Source organism: Porites lutea, chromosome 1 (genome assembly GCF_958299795.1).
Source record: "Porites lutea chromosome 1, jaPorLute2.1, whole genome shotgun sequence".
Lineage (NCBI taxonomy): Eukaryota > Metazoa > Cnidaria > Anthozoa > Scleractinia > Poritidae > Porites > Porites lutea.
Window position 1 is genome coordinate 26412040 of NC_133201.1, and position 24673 is coordinate 26436712.

At 39.7% G+C, this 24673-nt stretch overlaps 2 protein-coding genes across 2 annotated transcripts; both read left to right on the top strand.

The window, feature by feature from the left end:
* Window positions 1-9754: 9754 nt before the first annotated feature.
* On the top strand, window positions 9755-10441 carry LOC140926941 (uncharacterized protein F54H12.2-like). The gene has a single exon (XM_073376618.1). The coding sequence runs from the start codon at window positions 9755-9757 to the stop codon at window positions 10439-10441; it is 687 nt and encodes a 228-aa protein (XP_073232719.1).
* An 11324-nt stretch (window positions 10442-21765) lies between these two features.
* Window positions 21766-23246, top strand: LOC140947188 (uncharacterized). Its single transcript, XM_073396244.1, has 3 exons — window positions 21766-21877; window positions 22288-22405; window positions 22966-23246. Exons 1-3 carry the CDS (start codon window positions 21855-21857, stop codon window positions 23239-23241), a joined length of 417 nt encoding a protein of 138 aa, XP_073252345.1. The 5' UTR covers window positions 21766-21854; the 3' UTR covers window positions 23242-23246.
* Window positions 23247-24673: the final 1427 nt, after the last annotated feature.

A 24673-nucleotide genomic window follows, 5' to 3' on the forward strand; every position in this document is an offset into this window, starting at 1 on the left:
CTTTGTGTGCTCATTTTGTATTTTCTGCCGCAGCCCTTCATTCCTTGGTAAGATGAATGAATAGAGTAATCGCTCTGTAGTCTAAAGGCGTTTATATTCCCTCCTTGCATTTCTTTTGTGAGAACAACCCTGAACCTTTACCAGTTTGTTTTCGTCCATTGGCAAATGAAGACCTCTTTTTCTAACGATCATGGGATCCTGTACGTCTGAAAATAATTGCAGTGGTCAATGAAGGCGCGAAACTACTTCATATACAGTACATGACAGTACATGCATGTACGACATTGATGGGCTTGCCCGACTTAGCTTCTTATGGCTTACCTTTTTTTGCGGAACCTATGTTTCTTTTCGGATGAGCGTTGTGTAACACTTCAGTTTACTGCGCGCATGTTAACCTTCTGACTGAGTTGCGTGAATTATGCTCTGCGTGGGGATTTTCCATTACTCCATATACTCTTACAAGAAATTTTTACGTGCGCATTGTTTTGGCTACCCGGAGTTAATCTTTCCCTTAAAAACCAGCTTCCCTATTATACTATTTCGTTTTCTTGAAACAAACGTTTGCTGGAACCAAAGTTCCTCTGCCATGAATGTTCCGTTAACCTTATTTATAATTCTTTTTTGCGAAGGTAACAACACTTTTCCTTAAATGAAAACGCATTTCCCTCTGATCAAATTCAAAGGCATTGGAGTTTAATCTGCTCAACAACTCTGCATTGTTGCTGTTGTTCTGCGTCGTAAAGAATTAGTAAAAGTATCCTCCCATCCTCTCCAGTTCACTTTTAACAAGAGCAAAATGAAAAGCCTCAAAAAAGTGAAACTTGTATATTTGAGGATGTTGGTACGTTAACGAAAATTAATGTATAGGTAACCGTAAAAGCCAAAGCATCATCTTGCTGGATTTTTGAAAACGTACCGAACGAAAATTGCAGTATTTTGACTGCGAAAAAGACCAAAAACCGAAGGCAAAATGAGCCCGAATATCATCCAGGAAAAGAACAAGGAAAAGGAAAATAGAAAGAGCGAGGAGAAAGAAAGGAAGACAAGAAAAAAAAGCGATGGCTACTCTCTTAGTTTTTAATTTATGTTAACTTCTTTGGAGAAACTGTTCCAGGAGGAGCTCTATTCTGCCTTTAACGTCATTCAAAAATTCAGCTCTGATATATATATTTTTCTTACCCTTGCGGCTAACAGAAATCTGATTAAAAATGGATATATTTTAAAGGCTAATGATTAAGTAACGGCTTTCAATTTTCAGATTTAAGGCCTTACGACTAAATTTGTCGTAGTTTTACAGCCAACAATTCACTCCATTACTCTGAAAACCTTCTGTTACTTCAGGGTTCCTTGAGTGGAGCATGGTCTTCCTGTGCAAAAGCCAACCGTGTTTAATATTTATTCTTTTTGGAATAAAGAATTAAACACTTCATTTTTATCACCGAAAACTAGTTAGCAGTTATTCTTTCTTCTTTCACTTTTCCATAAAAGTAACAAACACATTTTGTGCATTTTTTGTTTGAACGTATAATTTCAAATAACGAAGGTTCCCTGTGTTAAAAGCAGAAAATGTTTAACGCTTAATTTTGACACGTTCCACCGAACGGATTTTGGCGGATTTTTAGTATGTTGCTACATAGGCCACCCTCACTTAAATGGCGTTGAAAACAATTCTGTTGCAATTAGTTTGATGTTGAGCCTCCAAAATGCCTAGATTGACTGGACTATATGAGCTAGCTATCGGAAGAGCCAAAAAGGAAGACCCGATTCGAATAAAAACTTTCCTCACCTTGATCGGCGACGAAGCGCTAGATGTTTTCAATGCATTCATGTGGGACGAATACAAAGTCAAAATGGATAAAGTTCTGGTGCATTTTGAGCATTATTGTGAGCCTCGTAAGAATAAAGTTTACGAGAGTTATTTATTCTTTTCGCGTGGACAGAAAAGTGGAGTCCATTGATAAATATGCCACAGTTACACGAAACATGGTAGCCTCTTGTGAATTTTAAGAATTGAAAGATTCATTGATACTTGACCGTATCGTGCTTGGAATTGCTGATAACAACGTGAGAGAGCTTTTGCTACGAGTCCCAGATTTGACGCTGAATAAAGCTCTAGAGACTGCAAGAGCTGGCGAAGCCAGTTGAAACAAATGCAAAATCTCCACGAAGTTAATGCAGTGGGAAAGAAGAAAGAAAAATTCTTCCCAAAAAAAAAACGGAGGAAAAGAAGAAATCAGCAAATGTTAGTACTCAGCAGATCGACTGCGAGGTTTGTGGCAGGAAACATGTACCAGTCAGATCAAAGTGCTCTGCATATGGCCAACAGTGTAACAAGCGTGGAAAAAGCCACCATTTTTGCTGCGAAGCGTACAGGAGGAAGCAGTCAAGTCGTAATTTACGTGCTATTTAGAATTTGAATTATGTACAAGAAGTTTCAGATGAGAGTCAATTTGAAGAGTATACTATTGATGTAATAACTTATGAAGTCAGTGCTGTTGAAGAAAAGAAATGCCCCAAACAGTTGTTTACATCAGTCTAAGTAAACAATGCTAAGGATGTTAAATTTCACTTGGACTGTGGAACAACTTGTAATTTGCTATCACTGAAAAAATCAAGCAACACACAAGATATACAATGAAACCACTATCACTTCACTTGGAAAGTGCATTCTCAAATGTGCCAAAAGATGAGATGAGTAGAGATTCAGATTTCTTTATAATTGATAAGGATTTCAGGCCTCTATTGGGTGCTGAAACATGTCAGGAACTGAACTTAATCAAGGTTATGGCAAGTGACATTTCAGAGTCAGAAACTGTGAACTCAATAAATGACAAGTTTCAAACTGCCCACTTTGTTCTAACCAGAGATCAAATTTTTAAAGAGTACAGTGATGTTTTTGAGGGATTAGAATGCATGGATGGCCCATACCATATGGAACTTGATGAAGCTGTTAAACCTGTTGTACACCCCCCCTCCCCCCCTAGGAAAGTAACTGTGGCACTGAGAGACCGTTTAAAGGAAGAACTCGACAAGTTAGTCAGAGAGAAAGTTACTACCCTCTTTACAGAACCTACAAATTGGGTGTCTTGTTTGGTTCTAGTCAACAAGCGATAGAAGTTAAGAATTTGTATTGACCCACAACATTTCAACAGAGCCCTCCTGAGAGCCCATTATCCTCTCCCCACCATTGAAGACGTGGCCACCAGGCTATGCAAGGCTAAAGTCTTCTCAGTTTTGGATGCAAAGAATGGATCCTGGCAATTTCAGCTAGACAAACCGTCGTCACTCCTCACCACGTTCAATACACCTTTTGGCGGGTATTGTTGGCTTCGCTTACCGTTTGGAATCAAAACAGCCGCAGAAGGGTACCAGTGAAGAATCCATGAAAGCCTAAAAGGTCTCAAAAGTATAAAAGACATTGTAGATGACATACTTTGTGTTGGCAAGGGTTACATCTATTAAAGAGCGGTTAGGGTTCATGACAGAGACCTAATTACACTCCTGGCGAGATGTCGTGAGAAGAACATCCAGGTTGAATCCCTACATTGGTCATGTCTAACCCCTGATGGCCTCAAGCCGGATCCAAGTAAAGGCAAGGCAATTGTGGCAATGCCTACCCCTTCAGACAAGAAGGCCCTGCAACGGCTGCTTGGAATGATTACGTATCTTGCAAATTTTCTGCCTAACCTGTCTGATGTGACGGAACCACTGAGACGTCTATTAGACAAGGATGTGCAATGGCACTGGCACTGCAACGATACATACGAGAAATCATGGAAGCAAGGGAAACAGTTGATCACAAGGGAACCAGTGTTAAAGTATTTCGACCCCAGTAAAGAAGTAACTCTGCAGTGCGATGCATCGGAATCCGGACTTGGTGCTGTCGTATTGCAAGAGGGTCAGCCTGTAGCATTCACGTCAAGAGCACTTACGAGTACTAAAGAAATTGTGCTCAAATAGAGAAAGAGCTGCTCAGCATAGTTCACGGGTGCACACGTTTTGACCAGTACGTTTATGGTAGACCAATTACAGTACAGACAGATCACAAGCCGCTAGAGAACATTTTCAAGAAATCACTGCTTTCAGCCCTTAGAAGGCTTCAAAGAATGTTATTACAGCTCCTGAGGTATAGCTTGAATATAGTGTACAAGCCAGGAAAGGAACTATTCATTGCCGATACACTCAGTCGAGCATTCCTTCCCAACAAGCCGAGTGCAAAAGAGTTGTAGTCGGAGGTGTTAGCAATCAAGCTTGAAGAGTATCTAATAAAACCCATTGAAGAAATCAGCATGGTCGAATTTTTACCAATCACGAGTGAACGGCTTGTTGATCTTAGAAGAAAAAAAACTGAACTTGACGAAGGTCTTCAGCAGTTGAAACATATCATCAAGATTGGTTGGCCAGAAACCAAAGAAGAAGTCCCATCAGAAATAGGGAGATATTTTGACTTCAGAGAAGAGCTCAGCATTGAAGATGATATCCTCTTTAAAGGAAATCGTGTAATTGTACCTGTAGAGCTAAGGCCTCACATGATAAAGCAAGTACACGCAATCCACCTAGCTTGGTATTGAAAGCTGTAAATAAAGCAAGAAATGTCCTGTTTTGGCCAGGCATGGCCGCCGAGATCAAGGATGGTGTAAAGGTGAAACATGCAACACCTATCAGACAAACCAGCAGAAAGAACCACTCATACAACATGATCCACCCAAACGCCCTTGGTCTCATTTTGCAACAGACCTTTTCAGTTTTGACAACAAGGAGTGGTTCATCATCGTCGACCACTGGTCAGATTACTTTGAACTGAACCAATTATCTACTACCAACTCAAGTTCTCTTATCAAGTCTCTCAAGAACCAGTTCGTACGCCATATCATACCTGATACTCTGTATTCTGACAACGGACCACAGTTTGCTTCCAGAGAGTTCAGAGAATTTGTATCCGCCTGACATTATGACCACCAAACGTCCTCACCACACTATCCACAATCAAATGGCAAGATTGAAAATGCTCTAAGGACGGCCACTAGAAAATGCTAACCAAAGCAAAGACAAGTGGACAAGATCCATACTTGGCCATTTTGGATTAGCGCAACACACCCTAACCCAGTATTGGATCATCATCAGTCCAAAGATTGTTTGGACGACGCACAAAGACGCTGTTACCTACAACAGGAACTTTTTTACGGCCAAAGATCATGGAGGAAACTAAAGGTAAGCTCAAAGAAAGAAAGAGGAATCAAGCACTGTTTTACAACAAAATAGATCACGTGATTTGTCATATGACCATTTTTCTAAAAAATCTTAAAATTGACAAAACTGGTGGTGGTTTTAAGAAAAGAAGTCAAGCAGTATCATTTTTTCATTCATATTAACAAATTTCTATCACTTCACGTTTGGAATGACAGTCCATTGCACTTCAATAAAAAAAACTGAGCAAAAACATCATTTAAATGGCAAATTAAATTTTGAATTTCTAAGAACTTTTATTTAAAACATTTGGTGCATTCATTCCAAACGTAGAAAGAAATACACATGCACTCGTTATCTGAAACGCCAATTTATTTATCCAAACAAAGTAAAATCGCTACAAATTTTATTCATTTTCAATGTCACATGACCATGTTTTTTAACATTTAGGCACCAAAAGACCTCAAGATTTACCATCTGACGGCCGCGCCCTACTATCTGAACGCCTGGAAGAGGCTACTTGAATAAGGTTAAGATTAAAAAAGCCCCTTAGGCGTTTAAAACTGGAATATATTGTTGGTAGGTTAGGGCCACTTATGAGCATGCAACCTCGCCCGTTTGTTCAAAACACTTACTCGTAAGAAACTAATTTTCTTTGACTGGTGAGGCAAAACCTTGAGACTTTAATGCATTCCTTATGCACTTTGGCCTGTCCGTTGAACAAATAAGGAAAGGTGTTTGACCAGAGATTCATGCAAAGATTGTTCGTAGCTAATTTATAGACCTATAAATGAAAGTTAATGTGATAACTATAGACCCCCCTTAAATCCCCATGGAGAGGAATAAACCAGTTCACCTCCGGTCATGGGTCACTTCCTGCACGAGATATTCTCCTGTCGCGTGATTGGGCTCAACCAATCATGTAAGTTGTCACATGCACACTGAAGAACAGAGTGACATTGATAATTTCGTGCTTAGTGATACAGAAAACATTTCTGTATTATTACGCTTTCCTTGAGAACTACTGTTAAATCCCCCCGTCCCTCCCTCCCTCTCTGCTGTTTTATTTCTCTCCCCTGATGCTGCCTTTGTTAAGTAACTCAGCCGCTGTCCATAAATTAACAGTTCTTATCCTCATACGCCCATTTCTCCTTGGCCTCTATATTTCAAAAAATTCCATCGTCCTTTAATGTTTTCATAGTAGGCATCGACAATTTCCGGTAACATTATGCACGTATGTGCAACAAACAGTCACGAGAATTGTGCAGATTTTCACGATCTGCGTTATTTTTTACTACATACACAACCTCATTCATTATTTCTTAGATATCCCGAGAAAGTGAGCCAATAAGAGTAATGGAAACACCAATTTAAGATGACACAGGGTTTGCATATAGTAACTATTATTATAACCATTATCATTGCAATTTTTTTTCTATTATAACATAATATAGTTAAATTAAGTAGAAATATTCGTATCTATTTAGTTTCACCACTTTCATTGTCTCGCTAAGTGTGACATTTCACACTCTTCTACTTATAACAGTAGATTTACGTAAAGACGCGACACAGGTACGCAGACTGTGATACCTACAAGGACTGCAACGAGGAGAGATCTGCAAATACTCCTGGTACGAGCTGTTTGACCATGTTGTTTGACAAATGCCTGCAACAAAGTACATTTCATTAATAATTAAATATGGCAAACCTATCTCCCCACATTCATATGTAATTTTCTCTTTAATAAAAATATGATTGAAAAACAGGCTGGCAAATTTTTTCTCTAAAAAAAAAAAATGTTCTTCCAAGCATTTCGGAAAATACCTATGCTTTCATCTAAGTGTGGACACGTGACGAAAATCATGTTCTAATTGGGTATGCACGTGATTTGCTTGACGGTAAGAATAGATTTTGAAGTCTTTTTCGGGGAAATTGATCCCGATCTGTTGAGTTATGGTCCTGCTTTTCTCAAAGTGGCCTCACATCAAGTGTAACGACAAATACTTTCAAACCTTTAAAATTAAAATTACAGAAGGACATAGACGGCTTATCCTAAGCATAGTGACTAAAATACGTCATCTTAAAGTGAGATCTATCACTGCATGGAGAAGTTGATGGAATACTAAAAAGTTGTCTTAATGCAAGAAGAGATATGTCAGTAGCATTTCACGAAGGCGCATTTCACGAAAGCGAACCATCATCCTCCAGAACCCACAAGAAAAAATCAGTGAAAGTACTGTGAGACGGGACCTACGGTTTTTCGTCTTTATCCGAGAAGACTAGAAAGTCTAACACATTTGCAGATGTCATTACAAAGGCAGCACTTTCTTCTCAATTGTTCTTAGCGCTAAAATGTTTGAAAATCCAGACGTTTCGGGACTACTGTCCCTTCATCAGTGGAAGATGCCGTTACACTGAACGCGCGTCATTTTATTCAAATGTGGCAACATTTGAAGCGTGCGCTGGAAGAGTTCGCTCAAATAAAATTGAAGTGAATGTTTATGCCGCGCGGCTGTAGAGTTTTGCATTTAAAAATTAGGCGGCCCTTCGCTCTACGTCTATCCCTGGTGTTGTGAAGACCCGCTCGAACAACAGCTACCATCATATCATCAGTTCTGTGACCGGGGGAGGAAAAATGTTTAGCAACGGGTAGGTCAGCTTTCTTTGAGACAGATCTGAGGTGTTCACAGAACCTGTACCCAAGCCTACGTACGGTATCGCCAACGTACGACAGAGTGCATGCCCGACAAGTTATGATATACACGAGGTTACTTGTCGTGCATGAGAACCTCTGCCGTATGGTCAGAGGTCCACCGGGGGTGTTGATCTGGGAGGCTGGGTTGGTATGGGCACAGGCCTTGCATCGTGGACGACGGCAGGGAAAAGTTCCATTTGATTCATCCTCAGTGTTTGCGCCGGATTGAAGGTTGCTGCTGACCAAGGAATCACGCAAGTTGGTGTCGCGGCGGTACGCGCCGAGTACTCGAGAGTTATCAAACAGGTCCTTGGTTTTAGGGTCAGATTTTAAAAGGTCAAAGTTTTTTGATAGGATGTTCTTTACATGGTGGTTGATGGGGTTGTATGTTAAGATTAACGGGATGACTTCTCTGTTGGATTGCCCGTCGTTAGGTGGTCGTAAGGCTGTATCTCGGGGGATAGTGTCAACGTGTTGAAGGGCTCTATCTACAACTGCTAGTGGATAATCACGTTGCAGGAAGAATGATGCCATTTCTTTGCTTTTGGTCTTGTAGTCGTTCTCATCACTGCATATTCGTTCGAGGCGCAGAAACTGGTTGCAGGGGACCGAGTTCTTGGATCGGACGGGATGTTACAAAGTGTATGTGAGATATGAGTGTGAGTTGGTTTCTTTGTAATGGATGGAAGTAGTTAGTCCTTGGGGTGTTGGTTTCAGCAGGAGATCTAGAAAAGGCAGTTGATTGTCACTGATGGCCCAAGTGAATTTAAGGCTTAGATAAAAGTTGTTGATAAATTGTTCTTTACGATTCCTGCAACGCAAACCTCTATCTCCAAAGGGCAATGGATCGAGTACCTCCCCATCAGTAACATCACGGACAGTGGTCCGATCGAATTTTATGTTTCGGGAACCGGAGATGAGTATTTGGACTTGGCACGTACACTTATTTGTTAAAGCCAAGATCACAAAAGCAAATGGAACCGCCATAGACGCCGATACACAAGTAGGTCCCGTGAACCTGTTTTTACATTCCCTTTGCACGCGGAAAAGGGACGTCTGCGTAACGCCGTCGCTAATCGTGTTCCAGCGTCTCGCTGGCAGGGAATTCTATTTCGCATAAATTGTGAAATAATATCCGGTTAGTAATAAGAGTTGACAGGCCAAACACAACATCATAAGCTCGTGATAATGCGAAACGTGACCTTGAGAGTCTCCTTGAACAGAGGTTTTTCTTCTTTTCTCTCTCGCACTACACAGTGCATGTAGCAGGTCTAAATTTTGACTGAGTAAATCTCGTTTTTGCCGCACTAAGTCTTACATTTAGAGGTCATGAAGCAGGTTTGTTACATGTACACTGAGTAATCATTTCCTGTGGTTTATGCTTCTGTGGGTGTTCCTGATAGGATTTGACTTCAGGTGCAGTTCTAAAGTGTTTAAATTTTCTTTGACCTCTGTTTGTTACGACTAAATAAAGATGTTAGTTTTTTTTGGCTGGCTCTCTCCGAAATGCCTGCCTGGTGCGAAGTCCACGCCGCTTTTGTACGGTCTGCACACAATGGCACATGTTTTGATTTGTTTTGAATGGAAAACCCCGATTACATAAATCACTGCATACATTATCAGACCAGATTCAATAACAACCAATCAGCGTTAAGTCGAACAATGCGCACTGTGTGTCAGCCTATCACAGTATGTTCCCAAGATCTTGGGAACCCAGCGGGACGCTGGAACACGATTAGCGACGGCGTTCCGCAGACGTCCCTTTTCCGCGTGCAACAAAGGAAATAGGAGAGGTCTGCACGCAGGCAAGTTGATGCTAAATGGAGTGAATTTAAAATCAAACTGAACCGAGCCAAGAACTCGTTTTGTCTAATGTCATCAGCAGCCGCTCCAACTTTCAAGGTGGTAATCACAGAAGCCATATTGTTCGTTCGCCGGGTGAAATTGGCCTCATCTATTATACTTGGCCATGCGGCTGCACTAAAACACACCAGCGCCAAGTACCCGGTTCGCCGAATCGATTGTAAAGTGCTGTCTATTCCAAGAGGATTTAGCAGTTTTAACCCCGACAACATCTTTTTGGGTCACATTCCTAAACGAATCGTGCTGGTCTTAGTGGATACTCAGGCATATAATGGAACGTACAGTACCAACCCGTTCAACTTCAAACACCACAATCTAACTCAAGTGGGTGTCTATGTGGACGGAGAGCAAATTCCTCGGAAACCCCTGTTCTTGAATTTTGACGAAGCTAGAGGTCAAAATGTAATAGCGGGCTATCAAAGCCTGTTCTCAGGCACTGGAAAGCTATCCCAAGATGCGGGTAATCAAATCAGTAGAAGCGATTATGGCTCTGGTTACACAGCATTCTGCTTTGACTTGTCCCCAGACCACTACTCAGGTGACCATTTTGAGCTAATAAAGCAAGGTAACCTGCGCGCTGAGCTTCATTTCAAGGAACCACTGGCCAATACGGTTAACCTTATCGTGTACGCTGAATTCCAAAACGTGATTGAAATTGACGGGAACCGCAACGTGTTGTTCGGCAACACAAACTAAAAATGGATACTGTGCAACTGACCCTTATTTTGAGAATGGATAAATTTACACGAGGTTTGTTTCAAGGCGTGTATCCCTCAGACCAGCTACCTGCAAGTGTTTCACATTACCCAGCCCTGTTTATCGCCAATGTGGATACGAGTGACAAGCCAGGTTCGCATTGGGTGGCGTTTTATTTCACCAAGGAGCAAGAGGGAGAATTTTTCGATTCTTACGGATCACCACCCAGCAAATATTCAGGAACATTTACTGCCTTTTTAAACAACAATTCTAACCAGTGGACTTTTAATACTGTGCCATTACAAAGCATCTATTCAAAAGTCTGCGGACATTACTGTTTGTATTTTGCTTTATATCGTAGTCGGCATATAAGTATGAGTGCTATTGTCCATTGTTTTTCTAACAACACAAGTAAAAATGATAGTCTCGTAAAACGATTTATTGAAAAACATTTTCCTATAGGTTTTCCGAAATATCGTACTGATGTAAACAAGCAAAGAGCAAAAGCACAACACTAAGTTCAGTAAACAGACACCATGTAATTTCTTTTCAACACATTTTATTGAATTACAAAATAAAGTTTTGTGTTTCACAATAAAAAAAGTCTCTTGTCATGATTTATAATCGTAACCATCGAACAGCCTGAGGGCGAGGACTCTCGACTCTGCGCCTCTGCTTGTTGACAGAAGATAACGTCACAGGTGGGGTGGGAAGCCAACGCGAAGGACTTTCTGGGGTCTCCTCTCTCACTCTTGCTTTAAACTCTCTTATGGCACTCTGACGTTGGGATTACGAACCAATTTTTCGGGGACATTCATTCGCGCCAGGCCCCTCGCAAACACTGGTTACTGGTTTTGGGGTTTCTGTTGTTTTAGGGGTCGTTAACTTCACATGGAGAGGCTGGCCTTTCCGCTGATCGTAATAAGTCAAATACCGTTGCAACACCTGATTGTAAAGCTTCGCCTTTTCCTCATCACCAAGTTGCTTACTTTCTAAAATATCCCCCATTTGGCTATCCAGATTTTTCAGAGTTTGTGTTACAGGTGATGTTAATATCTGCTGGCGTTGCTGCAATCGTTCCAGAGTGTTTTCAGGAACGAGAACCATGCGTCTTGTATGATTCATCTTAACTAAGAAGTGAGCTCAACACTCGAAGAACGGGAGGTAGCAAAACACTTAAAAAGTTTCCTCCGTGTTGTATCAAGATTTGCTTTTTCTTGTTTAGCGGGGTACTCTTTTCAGCTAGAGCAGTCAAGGCTTTCTTGTGCTTAAGAAGTTTTCTCTTTGCCGGTTTACTGACAGGGACTCTTTCTTTAAGTACGTTAAATACACACTCACAAATGGTTTTTACTAAAGCGTCGTCGGCTGCTTTCAAAATTGCTTTACGTTGAGCTGGGGTACACTTGACGAGGAGCTTAAGAAAATCGTGGTTCTTTCTTAGTCGCTGGGCCATACTCAACTGATATCAATCACTACGACGGAGCTTTTTTATACCTTTCTGACACAGGCGAGCTGAGTCTCGCCAGGGAAAATGTTTGTGCGCAACCGGAAGTCGGTAGGTGTTTCCGGTTTGAGGTCGCATAACAGGTAGCCATAAGGGCGTTTTGTCGCATAATGAAACGCTTCTTGCATGTATTTGACATGACCGGGAAACATCTTTTTCGCCATGTGACTGACTTGACTGCTATCTCGCGGAGACTTGAACATAACCAAATAATGGCAATTCAAACTCATGTCCCTCAGTTCTTTTCCCTGGTGAAAAATATTTTGAAGAATGAAAATAACGCTTAAATTTCGGTGATGACAGCCCTTAGTAAACAAATTGGTAATTCTTTGATCACTGCTAAGCTCCTGCATTAAATTGTCAATGACCACTAAATTCCGAATGGTTGGGTTTATCATAGATTCTAAATCATCAGGAACTCATTCGACAAACGTGATGTTGGGAATAGTCCTTAGCATTTCATCGTAAGCCGGTTGGTATATTCCATAACACCAAATGATATTTTCAGGAGCTCCGTCTATTAATTCTTCTCCAGATTCCAACAGGTGTTTGACAAAATGACTTTTTCCACAACAAGTGGGGCCAGCTACAATAGCAGGGAAGGGGTGTTTCCACCTTGGGTCCATGTTGACAACTGACTGGTTCAACTGCGTTTGCTCTTTTTTATAGCGAAATGGTCTTTGGCGGAGTATCTTTACCATAAACTCGAACCATGTTGGTATTTTGTAATTTAGCAAACTGGAGCCAATATTTTCTTTCTAAGTCCGACAGCTCGTGTACCTGAGCCAAATGGTTTGCTAATCGAACTAAAAATTTAGAGTGACATCCCGGTATCGGGCAATGACGACATACACGCTTACCCATGATGTTCACGGTACGAAGGTTCGATATCAACTGAATAAAACCGCTAATGACACGAAGTTTATGACTATTGAGAACGGGCCACAGGGGCCACAAGGGCCTTGTATATCACTGTGTTTTTCCTTTACGCGGGTGATTGAATCGCGCGTGGCGCACACACGCGCGCGCGGCTAGACAGACAACAAACCGTGTTTAGTATATTAAACCATTTTTATTTACAAACTATGAACAAATGACATTTTTTTTACACATAAAGGAAAACTCTTTATATACAATGCGATACAGAGAAAAGTCGACCCGAAGCAAAGACAGAGAAAGCCCCATCTTGACAAAGACAGAGACAAACACACACCGACTCAAAATTTTAGTCATCATGAAGAAATTTTATTACTTTTAGAAACAAAGCTTATTTTGAACGTCATTAATTATCATGTCAAGGTCCATTGGTGTTCTTCTTTTCTCACGACTCTATCAGGGCATTCTATCGTTTCTTGTTGATCACTGAAATCCTTCCATTTGAGCCCATTTGGTCGGTAGAATAGAGCGTATAAAATACGGTTTTGAAGATCATCACCCTGCTGGACAACATCAAGTTCCAGAGAAGCGAGGTAAATACTGGTCCACGACAATATTTAGCAGTACGCTTCCCATGATTTATCTAGTTTGAAGCCGAGAGCACTGCATAATACTTTCGGTAGCGTTCAACATAGAATTCAGGTCAATTTGTTCCACCACTTCATCGTGGTAATACTTCAATGCGTCATCATTATCCATCATGAGGCAAGAATGTTGGTTTTGACTTGGGTGTTGAATAGCACAACAGTCGCAGTGCTTCAGCTTTTCTTGTTGGATGACTTTGTCAACCAAAGCCGCATAAGTCAGTTAGAATACATGTCCAATAAAACCGGCTATCCTTTGACGCTGGACAATGTTTCAAAGAATATTGGTGAGAGTTAAGACTTTTTTCCGAGCAAACTGAACTTTTAAGAATGAAATCATGATTGAGCGGAGAGCGCGTTTGTATGTTGAACACATAATAGATTGTTCACTATCCAATCAGAGTTAAAAGAGCCCTCTTTTTCTGAATCGTCTTGTAGTTTATGCGACAGATATTTCATAGGTTTGTCGATAGACAGAGAATTACAATTTCGCAAAGAAATACAACATGTTCTAGATGATTGTGAAACAACATTCCTTGACTTTTTTCGAAGTGGGAACTCAATGTCTTAATCGCTTATTTTTTAAAAAAGACAAAAGCTAAACGGCTAATTCTTAATTGCATTTTTTTTTACACAATACCTGGTCTTAAGTTGAAGATTTTTGCATAATCAACCCGCGGCGTGTTTGTCCAAAGACAACTATGGCTGAGAAATAATTCTCTTATGGTGGTCCGTTTTCCAACAAACTACAGCTACAACGGATTGCATTTCAAAAAGTATGGTGTGAGGAAATGACGGAGAAGCAGATTATGAAACCCACGTTGATCAGCAGAACTGCCATTATTACGCAATATCTACGATTATCCTGATGTCTTATTGGAAACGAACAATTTGTTCAAGCGAAGATTACAACAAAATATTTTAATTGTATCATCTGAAAAAGGACCTACCTACGAACCAAGATCTAAGTTACAGAGACAATTTGGTAGACTACACGTTAAGTGATGATGTAACCATTAGCCAAATCAGTTATCCTTTTGGATACCGAGTGTTGACAGAGTGCGACGCACAAAATTTAGATATTTTATTACATTTGTAAATAAAAAAAAAAACCGTTCCCGACAGGATTCGAACCTGTAAGCCTAGAGTCCCACCTGGCTGGCTGGAGTCATCGGCCGAAAGCGAGAACTTCTTGCCAGTACCGGCGATGGCCCCCGAACCACCGCTTTCCCGGCCATTTTTTGATGACTTTTTAAACTTTTTAAAACGAAATGGGCGTGACGTCAATAGGAGGTCACACACGTCCCGATTGTAACGCTAGGTATGACGTCAGAATAAAATTGGTTGAAACATGACTTTTCGTGTGTCTTACATGACGGGGGAATGTTGGGAGACTTTTCGTGATGGTTTTACATGTAGTACTAACCCCCATGAAATCCTGGACGCTGATTGGTCGAGAGTGAATTAATTCAGTCATGTGTCTGAAATACTCCATTCTGATTGGCTGTGTGATGAAGTAACCAGTATAACTACTTATGTTTCTTTTCGGATGAGCGTTGTGTAACACTTCAGTTTACTGCGCGCATGTTAACCTTCTGACTGAGTTGCGTGAATTATGCTCTGCGTGGGGATTTTCCATTACTCCATATACTCTTACAAGAAATTTTTACGTACGCATTGTTTTGGCTACCCGGAGTTAATCTTTCCCTTAAAAACCAGCTTCCCTATTATACTATTTCGTTTTCTTGAAACAAACGTTTGCTGGAACCAAAGTTCCTCTGCCATGAATGTTCCGTTAACCTTATTTATAATTCTTTTTTGCGAAGGTAACAACACTTTTCCTTAAATGAAACGCATTTCCCTCTGATCAAATTCAAAGGCATTGGAGTTTAATCTGCTCAACAACTCTGCATTGTTGCTGTTGTTCTGCGTCGTAAAGAATTAGTAAAAGTATCCTCCCATCCTCTCCAGTTCACTTTTAACAAGAGCAAAATGAAAAGCCTCAAAAAAGTGAAACTTGTATATTTGAGGATGTTGGTACGTTAACGAAAATTAATGTATAGGTAACCGTAAAAGCCAAAGCATCATCTTGCTGGATTTTTGAAAACGTACCGAACGAAAATTGCAGTATTTTGACTGCGAAAAAGACCAAAAACCAAAGGCAAAATGAGCCCGAATATCATCCAGGAAAAGAACAAGGAAAAGGAAAATAGAAAGAGCGAGGAGAAAGAAAGGAAGACAAGAAAAAAAAGCGATGGCTACTCTCTTAGTTTTTAATTTATGTTAACTTCTTTGGAGAAACTGTTCCAGGAGGAGCTCTATTCTGCCTTTAACGTCATTCAAAAATTCAGCTCTGATATATATATTTTTCTTACCCTTGCGGCTAACAGAAATCTGATTAAAAATGGATATATTTTAAAGGCTAATGATTAAGTAACGGCTATCAATTTTCAGATTTAAGGCCTTACGACTAAATTTGTCGTAGTTTTACAGCCAACAATTCACTCCATTACTCTGAAAACCTTCTGTTACTTCAGGGTTCCTTGAGTGGAGCATGGTCTTCCTGTGCAAAAGCCAACCGTGTTTAATATTTATTCTTTTTGGAATAAAGAATTAAACACTTCATTTTTATCACCGAAAACTAGTTAGCAGTTATTCTTTCTTCTTTCACTTTTCCATAAAAGTAACAAACACATTTTGTGCATTTTTTGTTTGAACGTATAATTTCAAATAACGAAGGTTCCCTGTGTTAAAAGCAGAAAATGTTTAACGCTTAATTTTGACACGTTCCACCGAACGGATTTTGGCGGATTTTTAGTATGTTGCTACATAGGCCACCCTCACTTAAATGGCGTTGAAAACAATTCTGTTGCAATTAGTTTGATGTTGAGCCTCCAAAATGCCTAGATTGACTGGACTATATGAGCTAGCTATCGGAAGAGCCAAAAAGGAAGACCCGATTCGAATAAAAACTTTCCTCACCTTGATCGGCGACGAAGCGCTAGATGTTTTCAATGCATTCATGTGGGACGAATACAAAGTCAAAATGGATAACGTTCTGGTGCATTTTGAGCATTATTGTGAGCCTCGTAAGAATAAAGTTTACGAGAGTTATTTATTCTTTTCGCGTGGACAGAAAAGTGGAGTCCATTGATAAATATGCCACAGTTACACGAAACATGGTAGCCTCTTGTGAATTTTAAGAATTGAAAGATTCATTGATACTTGACCGTATCGTGCTTGGAATTGCTGATAACAACGTGAGAGAGCTTTTGCTACGAGTCCCAGATTTGACGCTGAATAAAGCTCTAGAGACTGCAAGAGCTGGCGAAGCCAGTTGAAACAAATGCAAAATCTCCACGAAGTTAATGCAGTGGGAAAGAAGAAAGAAAAATTCTTCCCAAAAAAAAAAACGGAGGAAAAGAAGAAATCAGCAAATGGTAGTACTCAGCAGATCGACTGCAAGGTTTGTGGCAGGAAACATGTACCAGACAGATCAAAGTGCTCTGCATGTGGCAAACAGTGTAACAAGCGTGCAAAAGCCACCATTTTTGCTGCAAAGCATACAGGAGGAAGCAGTCGACCAGTCGTAATTTACGTGCTATTTAGAATTTGAATTATGTACAAGAAGTTTCAGATGAGAGTCAATTTGAAGAGTATACTATTGATGTAATAACTTATGAAGTCAGTGCTGTTGAAGAAAAGAAATGCCCCAAACAGTTGTTTACATCAGTCTAAGTAAACAATGCTAAGGATGTTAAATTTCACTTGGACTGTGGAGCAACTTGTAATTTGCTATCACTGAAAAAATCAAGCAACACACAAGATATACAATGAAACCACTATCACTTCACTTGGAAAGTGCATTCTCAAATGTGCCAAAAGGTGAGATGAGTCGAGATGCAGATTTCTTTATAATTGATAAGGATTTCAGGCCTCTATTGGGTGCTGAAACATGTCAGGAACTGAACTTAATCAAGGTTATGGCAAGTGACATTTCAGAGTCAGAAACTGTGAACTCAATAAATGACAAGTTTCAAACTGCCCACTTTGTTCTAACCAGAGATCAAATTTTTAAAGAGTACAGTGATGTTTTTGAGGGATTAGAATGCATGGATGGCCCATACCATATGGAACTTGATGAAGCTGTTAAACCTGTTCCCCCCCCCCCCCCCCTAGGAAAGTAACTGTGGCACTGAGAGACCGTTTAAAGGAAGAACTCGACAAGTTAGTCAGAGAGAAAGTTACTACCCTCTTTACAGAACCTACAAATTGGGTGTCTTGTTTGGTTCTAGTCAACAAGCGATAGAAGTTAAGAATTTGTATTGACCCACAACATTTCAACAGAGCCCTCCTGAGAGCCCATTATCCTCTCCCCACCATTGAAGACGTGGCCACCAGGCTATGCAAGGCTAAAGTCTTCTCAGTTTTGGATACAAAGAATGGATCCTGGCTTGCACGCGTTTTGCCTCGCTCTGGAGGCGCGAGTCTTACGAGCGTGCCTCGTTTTCACGTTTAATTTTGAATCGCGCGCCCTTTTGAACATTCTTCGCTGTCGGTTCGCCTTCCATTTTGGTGGTTTGTACATGCAGGGCCGTTTTTTTGTGAAGTTGAGCGAGGAGAGTGTGATAGATTGCGGAGATAGACTGCAGGGCGGAATAATAGTTCGAAAAACTATTTAAATGAAACGCCAAATCCCATGGAAGCGGTGATGAAGAAGTTCAGTGTTCACTCTTGGCGACTCGAATGCACACTGCGTGTTTCAACAACCATTGTGAAGAAAGAACACCTATTTTAAACTGTGGATCCTTGTTGTTTCGTAAGTACATTCTGAATCTTTTATAAATATATAGAAGCATATTTAAGTTTATGTAATAGCTTTGGGAGCATTTCATCGATGTCGATCATAAAAATCGTTTTAGGGCAGCACTAAAACACGGAATCCGGAATCCGGAAACGGAAACGGAATCACGGAAACGGAAACGGAAACAGAATACGGAATCAAATATCGATGATAGAAAATTAAAGAATTTCACAATACACAATTTAGTACAATCCAAAGAGAATTTGTCTTAGTTTTCTTGGCAGTTCCCTTAAATATATTCTTGTTATTGTGTCTTGATAAGGTTTGCCGTAGTGTGGGTTACTGCACTGCAAGGCCAATGAAAGTAATTTTACGAGTAATTTTTATTCACGAGTTCATGGGTTGAATAATACAGTTAAATATTACTTTTGTAGCTAATTGTCAAGAATAGTCGAAGTTAGCCTCAGACCACACCACGTGATTGTCCCCAAACTGAATACTCCACACATGACCGACCGGTGACGTGACCACAGTTCCGGTGTTTTAGCAATAAGCAGGAGTTAATAAGTTAAACTTTTTCGCCAAGCTGAATACTGATGGAATACTGGTGTACCGGTAATTGAGTTTACGTGGACGTCCGTATTTTTGTTGAAGAGGCTTATTAAACATGGCGCATTATTTTGATGTAATCGGTTGTGGAATCAAGCAAATGCATGCACAATTCTCTCTTCTCTTTGGACTCCACAATGCCATGGTCTCTTGAGTAAGTTGTCTTGATAAATAAAACTGAACACTGTTGAAGACAACCCAGAAAAGACACTGAGAAAAACTTGACGGCGATGCCTTTCAGTTATGTAAACGACGCCTCAGACGATTCAAACGAAGTCTGTCTCCATATAACTTACCTTTTTCTTAAGGCACTAGTTTTTGTCAGTCACGTTTTTCTCCTCGCTTTGCTGTCCCATGAGAATTTGCATTCATTGCCAACAGTGGTATCAAGCGTCTTTTCACCGGAATCGACTCCTCGAGGGACACAGCAGTCTCCTCTCCTGTACTCAGCTAATTTATTCATTTGTGCCTTTTTTTATCTGTTTATTTATTGCATTGTCATTGCTAATATTATTTTTTTCAAATCGATCGCTTGGAACCTTCTTTCACAGATTCCGTATTCCGTTTCCGTTTCCGTTTCCGTTTCCGTGATTCCGTTTCCGTTTCCGGATTCCGGATTCCGTGTTTTAGTGCTGCCGCATCTTAATGGCGACGATGGCAGCCGTAAAACATTGAATCTCGAATGAGGAAACGGAATCACGGAACGGAGTACGGAATCAAATGTCAATGACAGAAAATTATTATTTAAAAATTCCTTGACACTGAAATGTACAAAACATTTCCATTCCAATTTCTGAGACTGTGGATATTTATCACAAAGATAAACCTGTACGAAAATAATATTTAATGTCCATATTAATTTTTTTGCATACAATGTCCATTTCCTTACTAGATTCAAAACGACACATGCAATTTGCAGGGACCAATGGAAATTGTTCAAAATTGAAATAAATGTAGTGCTTGTTACGAGACTTGTAGGGTTCAAAGGAACCTTTTCTCTTTGTGTACGTGCACAACAACAAGTTTAATATGATGGTGCAGAAAGGTTCTAAAAGTCTAAAATATAATTTCCTTACACTTCAATTTGTCGTTAAGCTTCGAACACAAGGATATATGTAACAGCTTTATTCTATGACAAAGCAACCTTCATTGACTCAAGTAAGATGCCCATCTTTGAGTGGACAAAGTAGTGCTTGTGTCAATAATACTTCAAATGTTGCAACAGTCACCAGGAGATAAACAAGAAGATTATTTTCAGAAATATTATTTCCTTACACTTCAATTTGTCATTGAGCTTCGAACACAAGGATATATGTGACAGCTTTATTTGATGACAAAGCAACCTTCATTGACTCAAGTAAGACACCCATCTTTGAGTGGGAAGTTGCAATTCTATTTATCCATCTTTGAGTGGACAAAGTAGTGCTTGTGTCAATGATATTTCAAATGTTGCAAAAGTCACTAGGAGATAAACAAGAAGATTTTTCAGGAATATAATTTCATTACACTTCAATTTGTCGTTAAGCTTCGAACACAAGGATATATGTAACAGCTTTATTCTATGACAAAGCAACCTTCATTGACTCAAGTAAGACGCCCATCTTTGAGTGGGAAGTTGCAATTCTATTTATCCATCTTTGAGTGGACAAAGTAGTGCTTGTGTCAATGATATTTCAAATGTTGCGACAGTCACCAGGAGATAAACAAGAATATTATTCAGCAGTATGATTTCCTTACACTTCAATTTGTCGTTAAGCTTCGAACACAAGGATATATGTGACAGCTTTATTCGATGGCAAAGCAACCTTCATTGACTCAAGTAAGACACCCATCTTTGAGTGGGAAGTTGCAATTCTATTTATCCATCTTTGAGTGGACAAAGTAGTGCTTGTGTCAATGATATTTCAAATGTTGCAAAAGTCACCAGGAGATAAACAAGAATATTATTTTCAGAAATATAATTTCCTTACACTTCAATTTGTCGTTGAGCTTCGAACACAAGGATATATGTGACAGCTTTATTCGATGACAAAGCAACCTTCATTGACTGAAGTAAGACGCCCATCTTTGAGTGGAAAGTCGCAATTCTATTTATCCATCTTTGAGTGGACAAAGTAGTGCTTGTGTCAATGATATTTCAAATGTTGCAAAAGTCACCAGGAGATAAACAAAAATATTATTTTCAGAAATATATTTTCCTTACACTTCAATTTGTTGTTAAGCTTCGAACACCAGGATATATGTCAAAGCTTTATTCGATGACAAAGCAACCTTCATTGACTCAAGTAAGTCGCCCATCTTTGAGTGGGAAGTCGCAATTCTATCTATCCACCTTTGAGTGGACAAAGTAGTGCTTGTGCCAATGATATTTCAAATGTTGCAACAGTCACCAGGAGATAAACAAGAATATTATTTTCAGAAATATAATTTCCTTGCACTTCAATTTGTCGTTAAGCTTCGAACACAAGGATATATGTGACAGCTTTATTCGATGACAAAGCAACCTTCATTGACTCAAGTAAGACGCCCATCTTTGAGTGGGAATTTGCAATAATCCTATTTATCCTTCTTTGATTGGATTGCTTGTGTTAATTATACTTTCAATTTTTGCACATGCCACAAGGAGATCAACTAGACGATTATACAGTGTTTTTATATTGTTACACTTTAATTTTGTATTGTGTCTCAAGCACTCAGATAAGGGCTTTATTCGACGATAGAAGCAACCTTCATTTTTTAAATATTTGTCTTTGTAATGCACTTCCAGAAAACAACCTCATTCTAAGCTCTCTAGTTTTTTCAGAACCAGGCTGTTACAATAACATACATATACGTGTAATACATTTATTATTATTTTGATATAAATATCTGACATTTTTTTTTGGCCTTTATTTCTTTGAGGTATAATGATGCGGAGAACAAAAACATGAGGGTATTTTTGGTTAATGAAGTGTGGGGAAATTTTGGGTAAAAGAAATGGCCCAAAACAGAGAAAAAAGGTAAGTTGTACACATTTCTAAGTTTCTTGAATTTGGTACAGTGAAACCCTGCCTTACGGCCACCTCGGTAATACAGTCACCTCATTATATAACCACTTTTTTTTGGTGGCCTGGCAAAAACCACCAGACATTTTCTTGTAAAAAAAATCCTCTTTAATACAGCCACCTCATTAATACGGCAAAACTTTTTTGGCCCATTGATGACCATATTAATGGGGTTCCACTGTAGTTTCTTGGTGTTGCCAACAGGTGCAATCCCCTAATGACATGAATACAATAGATTGAAAAGCCACTAAATAATACCCACACCAAAAACAGGAGCAAACCAACAATACTTTTAGCAACACCAAGAAGCACTCTTAATTCTTTTTCTACAGACCTGCACATTTAACATGCTTTCCTTTTGCTAGGGGCCATTTTTCAGTACTGAAGTCAGGGAAGTACCCGCGCAGACGTGGTAAGGTGGCAAAATGGAAAAACTTGAAGAACACAGAATTCGGACAAGATGCCAATTTGAGAGCTAAAAAGGTAGGTAAAATACATGTACATTATTTTGTTAATGTTTGCAGTGCAAATATTTCTACTGTGTAGGTTACGTCATCCACTGAGTGATATATTTAGCCTGTCCTGTAACAAAGCTGTGCTTTGGCAGTGCCTGGTGGCCCCTGTTGCATTATTGTTGCTCCTGGGTGACAAGGAAGTCTTAGTTTGTTCAAAAACATTCATCCTGGGTACCTGGATCTTTCAAGTTAAGGGCACAAGGCTCTTTCATTTTTTAAGAACACAACACGTTTTGCATGTTTGTCTTATGCATACATAATTTATGATTGTTATAGAATGCACGAGTGCCACACCCTACCCCCTTTGACATTTTTAATGTTAACAGTGTCCTTGCCATTTATTTGAGGGGTTTGATTGTAGTGTAAATTGCTCAGAGCAGAGAGCAAGAACCAAATCTGGAGATTCAAAATAGTCAGAGTGACTATTTTGTCAGACTAAACTGTTGCTGAAGAACAAAGTAAATGTTAATCAAATGTTTATCACACTAGTCATGCCACTGTGACTAAATAAGTTTTTTTCGTGTTCAGAAATTGAGGAATCGCACAGACGTGTTGGACAAGGCACAACTTTCTCCGAATGACGAAGCCAAAATAAAGGCTTTACTAGACGTACACAATGCTATCCAATTTATGTCTCTGGAGGAGAGTGAAGACAATGAAGAGGGGGCCAGCGATCCACCACCCAGGTACATCAGGCCACTATGCTCAGAGAGGTCAAAGTTAAGAAACATCAATGCTGTTCTTGACGCCTTTAGTGAGGCTCATATGTCAAAGAGGCAAAAAAAAGAACAGCCAGGAAAATAACCAGAGGGGTTGATAAATACTTGTCAGACAGACCAGTACCAAATAACTGCCCTTCATGGGCAGTATGCTAATAATACCGCCAAAGTAACAAATTGCTACGGTGATCGCTACTATGGCAACTGGGAATAAAAGCTCCAAAAATGATGCTGTGCACATTATGTCCAGAAAATGACCTTTAGCCGAAGCACAAGATGAGATGGCATAGTCGCTCTACATGAATATAAAATTCTACTTTTCCCCTATTTTTCACTGGTTTAAAACCTATCATATTGTTTTTCTCTTAATCAAGAAAGTATTTGACACTTCTAGTTCACTTGGCAGTAATTCAGTCTTCCCTGCGTTTTACTAACAACGAAACCAAATGAGCGAGAAGCCCTGTGTGACTTTTGGGTGCCACTTGCATAAAGTTGAAATTTTATGGTCAACAGTGACATTCTCTCTTCAGGACTCTGCATCCACGACCACCATAGTAGAGGTCACTGTAGCAATTTGCTTAAAGTCCCTAATGTATTATCGGCCTTCTTTAGTCAGGATGACCCTGTGATGATCAACTCTAAATTGCACAATCTTATTGGAAAGGTGATAAGAGTTTTATTCTTTAAGAAAATCTTTACTCGACTGTTCATTAAAATTGCTGAAATTACAGGATAGTCAATGGATTATCCTGAAACTATAAAACAGGGAGTGTAAGATAGATGCATTGCGAAAGTGAGGCGCTTGTTAAAAGTGCACAGTTCGTGATTATTATTCAAACTCAAATGTAGGCAAATTCTGGTAGACTACTTTGTATGCCACCAGGTCTAAGTTGTGTCCATGCAGTTACAGCAGAGTAGCGACAAAAAGTGAGACAAATGTGTAGAGATGTTGGTTTATACATTTGTATATAAAGCCTATGGCTAGTTTTGTTTGCATCACTGTCGTCTTTGTAGCATCAGTCTGATACTCCCCAATAATAGCCTCTCAGCAGTTTGTATACGCTTTACAGCAGTGATCATATTGGCGTGAACACCTAAAATATGTCTGGAATGTTTATTGTGATGTAACCAATCACAGACGAGATCATCACACCACAGAAACCACAGGCAACGAACGGTTTCCTATCTGTCACGGAACAAATTATTTTCATTTTATTTTAACATTCAGTCTTTTTACAAGTAAGCAATTGCTTTTCCTTCCTATTTGTGCACAGTATTTGCTATAATAGCGAAGAATACAGGTTTGAGCGATTTTGAAATAAATTACAAAGCCGATGTGCCGGGCCTACCCACGCGACGGTTTGGCGCCAGAGTTTTCAAACTTTTTGTAACGATCGAAATCGGTAGTTACGCCTGATCGTAGGTAGTAGATAGTAGTTCGAAGGTTCAATCGTTAGTTCACACAAATCGAATCCCCTTGTTCTACAAAAAAATATTAGCAAGGATTGTGCTATCAG